The sequence below is a fragment of the Galeopterus variegatus genome, unplaced genomic scaffold (genome assembly GCF_000696425.1).
Source record: "Galeopterus variegatus unplaced genomic scaffold, G_variegatus-3.0.2 Scaffold1, whole genome shotgun sequence".
In the NCBI taxonomy this organism is placed as follows: Eukaryota; Metazoa; Chordata; class Mammalia; order Dermoptera; family Cynocephalidae; genus Galeopterus; species Galeopterus variegatus.
In genome coordinates, this window is record NW_007726112.1 from 2,318,729 (window position 1) to 2,330,043 (window position 11,315).

Genomic DNA, 11,315 nt, shown 5'->3' on the forward strand with positions numbered 1-11,315 from the left:
GGTCACTGAGTGACTACATATATTTCTTAAAAATTATTATGAATCTAGAGTATTTCAAGTAATGAAGCCTGTTTATCACTGGACCCAAGACTGGGAGTATGGAGTTTACAAATGAAAAGGGATAAAAAGTTTTGGGGGTTAAAAGAGGATGACTGAAAATTTTTAAGATAGCTTATCTTAAATTAGAAAATTTTCACCAAATTTTAAAACCTTTAATCAGCAGGAGTTAATATTATTAGATTATTTTCATACAGGTAGAATTATAGATAACTTTTATCTGTTTTTTTCTTCTCAATGTAATTCTTTACAATAAGCTTCTATTATTTTTATAAGAAAACATTTATTTTTAAACCACAATGATTAATATATTTGAGTAGCTACTTTGTGCACAAAACATGGAGATGATACCAAGGACTTAGATAACAAGATATATGACTAGGAATTTACTGGTTTGGGGCTCAACTTAACTTTCTACCACAGACTGATGAATAAAAGCTCTTTTGCAATTCAAATGACCATAATCAGCAATCACAAACAATTCATTAGAATAAAAATAATTTATCTTTAAAAAGATTATTTCTATTCCATTAAGAAGACCCAAGTCATCCAGTTTGTATTTCTCTCAAATGAATGTAAATATAACTAGAAAAAGTCTACCTCTTTATTCCAAGAATCAAAATAAGAATAAAATTGCATTTTAAATTACTTTTAATCAATTTTTTTTACAATGTGTATTATTAAACCATGGAGATACTTTGCTGAAACAATCATTGTTTGAGTGCTTACTAAATGCCAGGGCTCCTATTTCTACAACTATAATAGAACTTAGTCAGGTTACAATAGCAGACACTCTAACTCTAAAAATCAAGAAAGTCCATATTTCTAAAGTTCTTTGATCCAAGATGTCAAATATTACCCTGGCAAAAAGAAACCGGAGAAAGAGAAAATCATCCTTATTTAGTCCACTACCTTTATCTTATAAAAGTTCTTAGAATTAATGCCCATAACCTGAAAGAATAAATCCGTACACTAAACAAGTAAACAAGTCCCAATGAAGAAGAGAAGTATAGAACTGATAACTCCTGGGAAGAAAACCATCACTAGGTAGTGAAATTTTTACTAACACAACCATGAAATTGTATAGCTCAACTTCTCCATTGATTTTCAAATTCAGGAGGTGAAGAAAAATAGAAGAGGAAATCCACATTGCATGAACATTCTTTTTTTCTACTACACATTATCTGATTTGGAGATCTTGATGTGAATTTTGTGGGGCCTAGGAGAAGAAGTAGCTGGGGATATAGTTTTTGAGAAATATTCCCAGGTAAGTTTTTTATTTCTCCCAGTCCAGAGCTTTCCCACTATAGTAAAGTTTCCTTGGATCTTAGTTGATTAAAATGGGTTCTTGTTTAGCCTGCTCTCATTTAGAAATCCAGTAAGATTCTATTAGCACAATTTGACAGCCATGAATTCAAACAATACATAAAGTATTGCAAAATTGAATATCCAAGGCATTAAATGTTCCAGACACCCTACTGTAATGAAACAATAGTCTGATTTTCATTCATTCGGTCCTACTACGTGTGAGGTACTATGCTACTGATGCTATTTCCTGTCATACCCAGCAATATTAAAGTGGAATTTTCCTCTCTGAAGAATGAAATAAAAGTAGGGACCAGTCACAATCCAACCATACAGATACACAATTATAGAAATCACTAACCAGAAGAGTCACCTTTCTCTTCAGCTGCCCAATTCGTGGCCAATAGGACATAAACACAGTCACCATGGTGTTCTTCCTTCCTTGATCCTTCCTGCATCTTGGGACTCTTGCTGACTTCAATTTTTATTAATCCTCCAAGTATGCAAGTCATCATGGATTCAATGTACTTTCAGTTCCTACCTCTTTTTGCTGTTTTAAGCCCTGGGGGTTAAGACATGCTCTTTAATACAATGTTTATCTCAGAGAAAAGGCCATCTAATATTGATTGCCTTTGAAGAAAACACTGGATTCTAAAGGTTATTGCCAACGCTGGTATTTCAAGAAAACACTTTTCAGTCTTCATGGTACTGGTTTTCTGCCTTAGAGCTCAAAGGCCTTTGCTTTGACCCTTTTTAACATAAAACAGCTAAACATTAGGTTGGCAGTTAGTTCAGAAATATATTCTGATCATTAACACTGTCTAGTGATAATACTACTAGCTCAAGAAGAATATTTCAAAAAATTCCTATTTTTCACATATGAAAATGCATTACAGCACTGTTTACATTATTTACATGTTTTATCCCTTTGCACCTCTATTCTTTGGGACCCATAGAAATGTTCTAAACAACTTAATTTGGCAGATTGGGACCCATAGAAATGTTCTAAACAACTTAATTTGGTAGATATATCAATCCAAAAGTACTTAGTTAAGTTTGACCAACTCAAGAAATACAAAAAATGCTTTCTTGACAGCTTGAAAAATGATGACATTTTACCACTAAGGAAAAGAGTAAGAATGCCCAATCCAAAACCTGGCATACAATGAGGAACCTCACTGTATGATACTAGAATGTAAAGGTGACAAATCGCACTCACTTTTACAGATGTTCTTGCCCCCTAGCCTAATAGTGATTCTTGTCATCACCTATCAGAAAAGAAATATATGAAACAATTAATTAGAGAGCCCATTCCAATGTTGGACTAACTCCCAGGTTTAAGAAACCTTCCAAGTCCCACTTCTCTTAGTTCATGACTGCCTTTTTCCAATTCTGAAGATTAGGACAAAGAGCTGACTTTCACTTTTTGCCCCAATATACCCCTACAGGAAAACTTGTGCAAGGCCTACTCTCTAGACTGAAGACTAAAGAGCAGCATCTTAATCCAATTTAACTCAATTCAATAAAAATTTGAATACCTACCATGTGCTAACAACTATACAGAAACAAATAACACATGGACCCTATACTCAAACAGGTCATAGTTTAGAAGAACAGAAATCTAATATTTGACAAAGGGCTTAAACAAAATAAATATGCAAAAAACAGAGGTAGACCAGAAGACAAAATGACTAACTTGTAATAGCATTTTTCCCGCCTTTACTGTAGAGATTTAAAAATCCTTAGAGGGTTTTATCTTTTAAAAAAAACTAATTTTCCCTTGCTTGTTATGTAAACAAGAAGTATATGCATGCCTCAACTTATTACTTCTACAATTATCAGCCTTTAAGCCTAATTATCACTGTTTTTGTTAAATGGTCCTGAATGTACCATTTCTATTCCTAGCTTGAAAATAATCAATATCACACCAATTACATGATTAATCTTATAGCTAAATTATACTTACTTGTCCTTTTTCTATAGCAAGTTATGAAGAATTACACTAAAATAATCACTATTCACAGTGTTCCAGGTGTGAATTTTACTACACATTCTCAAATGATGACAAACAAGAAAAATCTGTGTTGGCTCTTGAGTTTTCACTGTCAAAGAAAGATGACAAATGTCATATAGCAAAAAGAGAAAACAAAATCAAAACTCTTACAGCAATTTCTCAGCTTCATCATAAGCAACCAAACTATTAGTGAACAAAGCATGTTCAGATACATTTTATATAGGATGTTCACATATATTTTACATGGTCTTACATTGCCTAAGAACCTACATTTTTGTTCTGATTTTAATGTGATTTTCAGAGTTCCACAATTCATATGTCTTTCCATATGACTTATTTATAAAAAGGGGTTTTTTTCTAATTAAAGAGAACTTTATCTGAAACTAATTTGAGCAAACCATAAACAATTTTATGCTGAGTTTTTTTTGTTAGTGAATTCAACAAAGATTTACTAAGCATCTATTTTGTGCTATGTGTTGTTTTGAATATAAATAAGAAATGATCCCTGTCTCTCAAGGAACGGAAATAGATGATTATTTTAATATGCACTGGTGAAAAGAGAATAAATTGTCCAGAATATTAAAGGAGCATCGAGCAGGGATACACTGCCTAACTAATGAGTTTGTAAGGGGGAGAGAAGAAAACTTAACTAAATGATAAATAATGTTTAGCCAGGCTAACCAAGTTGAAGAAACCATTTCACTAAGGAAATTTGTCAAAATTCAGAGCAGCGTAAATATGAAAATGACAGTTATTCATAATCCCACCAACCAGAGAGTCACTATTAACATTTTGGACTGTTTTGTTAGTTTTGTTATAGACTCCTTTTGAAAATTTGGGGGTCGAGGGGTGGCAATTCCTTTTTATTTCTTATTTCCATCACATTTTAAACAATGGGATTGTGTTGCAAATATGAAATAAAAGTCCTGATTGAAAAAACATAATATCCAAATAACCTCTTAAATTTGACCCTTTATGACTATAAAAAATATATCTATCCTACTTCTCCCAGGCTGCATCAGGAATGAGGGGAACTTTCAAAGCCACTACTTGGGAATGGGACACAAGTTCTCTCTATTTTCAAATTCTACAAACCTATCTGAATTATCTTTTTCTCTCTCTCCCCAACCCCAAACCAGGGCTCAAACAATGGAGAAGGAGCACATGGCCCTTTCTCAAGGTTGCATGGAGGCAAGTAAAGTTCTAACTCCTTGCCAATTCTTCCTCTCCTCCATTGCAGAGAATCTTTCAAAATGGACAGCCTGGCTCTTCATCTTTCTTACAATGCTATTATTTGGAATTTGTGTACATCTGGCTTCTGAACCTTAAAGCCACATTTTCTACTACATCATCCATTCGGGACATTAAACACCAATGATTAAATGAAAAAATGCAAAGCATTTAAATAAATGTAGGGGGGGAATCTTGGTTAAGATAGAAAAATATTATCTTACTTCAGTATTAATAAAATAGGACAAAACTGAACAACTGAAATTTCCTCTTTTATTTCTGGGGACAAAATTAATTTGATTGAAGTGTTTGAATTCAATGCCACTTCTCAGGAACACAATCATCTCATAAATCTGGACAGACAAACAAAAATTGACTTATTCATTTAATAGACACTTACTGAATACCTTCTCTGGGCCCAATATTGTGCAAGGCACTGGAAAGGCCGAGCCCCTGTCCCCAAGGAGCTCACAGTCTAGGAGACAATCAGATATGTCCAAGGACAGTGTGACAGGTATATGAAAGAAATAAAAGAGGCATGTGATCTGGACTGGGGTGAAAGCAGGGGACATTCAGGAAGACTTCCTAGAGCAAATGATATCTAAGGTATAGCAAACCCTTTTGTATGCTTTATATACACACAAACACACACACACACACACATACTTATGTATAATATATATAGTAAGGACAACATTACTGACAGAGCAGAATATACAAAAGCATGCAAAGCATTACTATGTTCACATTGCGTAGATATAAATACTAACTGTTGCTCAATGCAGGGCTTAGGAGCAAGGGTGGGATGGAGTTTGTTTCTAGATTTTTCCTTGTTTATCTGTTTTGCTTTTATTTCTGTGTTGGTGTTGAAAGTTGATGGTCTCCAAACCAAGATTAAATAATATGACACAGCCACAAAATCTAAATTCTTGTCTTAAATTTGTTGCAAATGTTATTTTTTTTTTTTCCTTTTTTTGTCTTTTTTACTGACTGGTAACGGGATCGCAACCCTCGGTGTTGTCCCCGCACCGCGCTCAGCCAGTGAGCGGGAACCGGTCTCCACATGGGATCCGAAACCTCGGCGGAAGCGCCGCCACGCTCCCAAGCGGCGCACTCTCCAGTGCGCCACGGGGCTGGCCCTCATGTTTTCCTTTCTGATTGGGATGCTTTTTTTTCCTTTTCTTCTCCTTTTTTTTTTTTTCTTGTCTGATTGCTCTCACTGGTACTTCAGGTCCTGTGTTAAACATAAGAAGTGAGAGTGGGCATCCTTGCCTTGTACGGCCCTGCAAATGTTATTTTAAATTGGACGTTAAACTATAATTTTTTTCAAATAAGATTGAAAATATATTTAATAAAATTAATGCAATTCATATGATCTTGAAATCCCACCTATAAAATACTGATGTATAACTTCAGAGACTCACAAATAAAGTAAGAAATTTTCTATTTACTAAATCATCAGTGTTAGAAGGTAAGTAGTTCAGTAGAAATGACTTCATATAAGAATAAAATATTTAAATCAGTTAACAATTTTCAAGAAAACATTTACCTTGTACATAAATATTTCTGCAAATTTATCTATGGTCGATTTATATCATAATAACCTTGAGTGCTTCTGAAAATTTTTTATTCCTAGGGCCCAAATTCAAAGATTCTAATATAGCAAATTTGTGTGAGGACAAGGATTCTATATTTTTAACAAAAGATTCTGATACAAGTGGCCTGTGTATCACCTATTCCAAATTTGATGTATATATTTTCCATTATTATAACTATAGCCCTTATCTTTCTTAAAAGACAAACACTTGACTTAAATATCTAAAATTATATAAGACAACACACAGCACTATATTCATATGAGGATATATCTTAAATGAACATGCCATCAATTGGGAAAATGTATATCAATTTGGTCAGGCTCCCCTCACCTCAGGGCCAGATAGGGGTGGTTCCATAAACATTGTGTGGGTGGAATGAGTGCGCCTGCACAGCATCACTTTGGCTGGTGTTTTAGTGCCTCTGGCCCCCGCCCTTTGCAGCCATGTTTTTCCAGACCTGCAGCTTCCAAGGACCGTGTGGCCGGTTACCTAGCTCACAGACCTATGTGAAGGGGTCTGGTGACCCAGCCTGGCATGTGAAGGGTTTGTGACCCAGTCTGTGAATGGGCTTGAGGGGTCTGGGACCTTCAGACCTAGCCCTACCTCAACCATCAGCCCAGTCAGTGCAGGATTACTGGCAGGTAAAAGAGCCGCGACAACCAGCGTGGTTGCCTAGCTTTACAATTGGGGTCATGAACAGGATTAAGAGCTAGACAATTGGCGCTGTGAGGATTCCAGGCCTCGCAGTAGCTCTTGTCATAGCCAGACAAATTGGCAATGTCAGCAGGATTACGCCAGACACCATCCATTGTTTAAAAACAAAAACTTACCGTTTATTTAGTGTTTACAACATGTCAGGTACTGTGCCAAGTGTTTTACATAATAATTTAATTTACCCCTCATATCAACCCTGAGAAGTATGCATTTTACCTCCATCTATATATGAGAAAAGTGAAGCTGAGTAAAGTCAAATAACTTGCTGAACTTCACAAAGCTATAAGCAGCAGAGTCAGAATTCCAACCCAGGCTCCCTCCAAAACACTTATGTTTTGCATTATGCTATAATTGATCTCTAATTTGTTCAGGTTGCCAGATGAAATGTTTGCCCCAATTCTAATTACCATAAAGAAGAATAAGAGCACCAAATCCAAACTCAGAATTGGTACCATGGGCAGAAAGATTTAAAAGAATGAACCTGGTCAAGCCAATAATTAAGTATTTCTATGACCAATGATGCATGCAAATGCTGCTTCAAATTTACACTTCTTCGAGTGCATTTAGAAAAGACTGAGGAAGAATCATGTGATGCTATGTGCACACAGAAAATAATTAGGGTGATAACTACTGTGTCAGGGTGAGAAATCCTATAGTGGTATGTCCTGAGCCAGGTGGTTTAATTCTCTTGTTGTCCAAACAGCACATACCATGCTTTCTCCATGCCTGCCACTGTCTCTTTTTTAGACATAATGATTCACAAATTTTGAACGAATTCTGATTTAATGTCAAAGACAGTGAAATATCTATCCAATTTTTATTTTCCAAAGACAAAAAAGTTATTATTTTTAAAAATATATATGTTATCTAATGCCTCTTATGTGCCAGACACTATGCTAAACCCTTGACTGGGGAATGATCTCTGTCCTTAAAAATCTCAGTCTAGAAGGGCATAAAGACACTAGAATACAGCGTGACAGATCCTATAATATTGACACAGTGGGAACACAATATAGGAGAAAGCACTATTGCACTTTTTAACAAGTAATATCTGTCTAATGCTTACTATGTGGCAGGTACTTTCTACGGACCTTACTATATTAATGTATTTAACTGTCACATTAGCACTATGATGTAGATAGTCTCCCCCATTTCACAGATATGAATACTGAATTCTCCCAAATCACACAGGGAATAAATGTCACAGCTTTACACAGATTTACATAAGTCCAGGAAAGCTGGCTTCACTCTGCTTCTTGGTCACTACACTATACTGCTTCTCACAATGGGGGAAGCACAGGATTGGAAGTCTCTTTCCCTAAGAAGCTCTAGGACCATGGATGGATTATTCACTGTAGGCCTTACTTTCATTACTGGCTAAATAAGGAAGTTGGACTAAGTAGTATATTCTCCACCTGTGGAGTACTAAAATAGGTAAAATTGAGGACTCTGGCTCAAATTCAAGCTCTGCAACTATTAGTTGAAAAAGCTTGAGCAAATCAGTCAACCACTCCAAGCCTCAGTATCTAAACATTCTGCACATTATCAACAAACAAAATTTCTTGGGCTTCTAAATATGTTATGCTTTCATAAATATCCAAAGAACGTCAAGAATGAAATTCTTCCAACTGTATGTCTCTGTGTTAACCAATTCAATCAGACAGCTGTCTCCTACTTTCTTCAACTACTGAGTCTTTAAAGTGTGTCCCCTCATTGGCAAGACCAAATATAAACCTACAGATGAGGTGTTTATTTGTGTATCCATTCATACATCCATTCACTCAGTGATTCAGAGCTCAAGAGTTAGTAGGTACATTATACGCTAGATAAATAAGACTATATAAGGATAAGATATAAAGGATTTAAAGATAAATAAGACATAGATCAAACCTTCAGAGAGTTTACAGTGTACTTAGAACTGGAGAATGGCAAACATTCGTTTAACATTCCATATAATAACTACTGTAATAAGGTATGGAATGAGTTATAGGGAAGGATAGAAAAATACTTAAGACAGGAAGAATAGCATGTTTTCAAGAATTGTACGAGGTTCTCTATGGCTAAAACATGAGATTTATAAAAAGAAGTTTCAGGAAAGAAAGATGAGAGTAAAAGCAAGGACCAGATTATGAAAAGCCCTGTTTACCAAACTCAAGAAATTGACTTTATCCTATAAGTGATAGAAAGTTCTTTAAGGATCTTAGCAGAAAAGTGACATGACAATATAGGCAGTTAGAAAAACTGGGGCTGGCCGGTTAGCTCAGTTGGTTAGAGCTCAGCCTTGTAACACCAAGGTCACGGGTTCGCATCCCCATGCCGGCCAGCCACCAAAAAAAGAAAAACTACTTAAATTATGACATGGAAAGTGTTGGGGCAAGACTGATGGCTTCCCCCAACTAGATAGACTAGGGAATAAGCTGGTAAGACTTAGGAGACTGAACTGTGATGCTGCAGCAATAATGATGGATAAGAGGAAATGTTCCGAGAGATATAGGAGGAAGAATAGACATGACTGACTGACTATTCAGATGCAGGAAATGAAGAAGAGGAACACGTCTAGAATTCTGACTTAATTGATAGAATGCCATTCAATGATATACGGAAAACAGTAAAGTAGTTTGAGAGAACACCTGAAGAATTCTACTGAAAGTAAACACAGTGATTAAGAACATAGGCTTTGCAATTAGAAGTGTCATTTAATATCTGTGTGACCTTGGACAAGTTTCCTAAACTCCAAAAGTCTCAGTTTCCTCATGTACAAAACTAAGATACGGCACCCCTGGTGCTGCTTATGTGCTCGTATGGCACAGACCTGGTACCTCTTTTGTAAAGGGCCATCTGAAGAGACCCTAGTATTCACCGTGGCTGACGAAAAGCCCAAGGAAGGAGACAAGACTAACAACGATGATCATATTAATTTGAAGGTGCCAGGGCCAGATGGTTTTGTGGGGCAGTTTAAGATTAAGAGGTCTACACCACCTAGTAAAGTAACGAAAGCCTATTATGAACGACAGGGTTTATTAACGAGGCAGATTGGATTCTGATTTCACAGGCAGCAATCAATAAAACAGACACACCTGCAGAGTTGGAAATGGAGGCTGAAGATACAATTGATGTGTTCCAGGAGCAAAAAGGAGGTATCTACTAGAAAGGGAACCTGCTATTTTACTCCAGAACTCTGTTCTTATAGACCAAGGATACATTCCCAATAAGAAAAACACAATTTGGTTCACCACATCCTGACTACTACAGTATAGCTTTCTCTATTCTTTCACTTTTTCCCTTTTTCCTTCATTTTACTACATATAAAATAACTGGTGTATGTGCACAAGCATATTGCATTTTTCTTTTTACTAAACGGCCAATGGTATGTTCTGATTGACATTAAGTGGAGATGAGATGGGGAAAAATACTGATTCTGTGAAAATACCCCCTTTCTCCATTAGTGGCATGCTCCTTCAACTCTTATCTTTATATTCCAGTAAGTTATTTTGCTCCCACTGTTTTAATAAAAACAAAATAAGAAAAAACATAAAAATGCTTGCATACCTTGTTCAATTGGAGAATTTTAATGTTTTTTATTTATCATTGTAAAACCAATGACAATTTTATAACATTTTGTACATAGGTGTTTCATGTAGGCAATTTGTCTTTAAGAAGGAATAAATAACTCTAGAAAAAAGAAATCCTAGATAGTTTTCCCTTCAAGTCAAGCATCTTGTTTAAATAAACTTCTTGTTTAAAAAGAAAAAGAAAAACACTGAGGTAATAAAAGAACCAACTCATAATTATTTTGAGGATTAAAACAACTAACACTAATGAAGCACACAGAATACTGTCCAGCAAATGATAATTCCTCAACAAATAGTGGTTATTATTATTCCACTAAGTTTGAGGTGACTAAAGGATGTCCAAATGAAAATGGTCAGAGAAGAGTTGGAAATATGGGTTTGGGACCAGGAGAACATCTGAGTATAGTGTTTCTTTAAGAAGTTATAGAATTAAAAGAACTCAGTGAATGAATCTCTGAAGAAACATCAACATTTAAGTCTTACAGACTTTTCATTGATCCACTTATTATACTAAATTTTTGTTGTAACTATTATTCAGTCCCAGTTTATAACTCTAACATGTTTTTCCAATAAAGGATTTCCAAACCCTTTGTAAGTATTCTTACAATCTATTCTTATTATTTTGATTTGTAGGAATCTATGTTAATGTTGTATTGTCTATTTCAATTTTTCTAGAAAACTGTAGTATCCTTTAGGGCAAGATTCTATAGGGCTACATATATACTAAAATATTTCTTCAATGACACATAAATATCACCTACATCTCACTGAAAAGTCATTGATGATTTCCACGTTCATGTACAATTTTGATTCCTGTTTAAGAAC

The 11,315-nt window shown here is 35.3% G+C and overlaps 1 protein-coding gene across 1 annotated transcript; it reads left to right on the forward strand.

The window, feature by feature from the left end:
* The first annotated feature begins 9,719 nt into the window (after window positions 1–9,719).
* LOC103610060 (small ubiquitin-related modifier 2-like) lies at window positions 9,720–10,066 on the forward strand. The gene is made up of 2 exons (XM_008594570.1): window positions 9,720–9,933; window positions 10,002–10,066. Exons 1-2 carry the CDS (start codon window positions 9,720–9,722, stop codon window positions 10,064–10,066), a joined length of 279 nt encoding a protein of 92 aa, XP_008592792.1.
* Window positions 10,067–11,315: the final 1,249 nt, after the last annotated feature.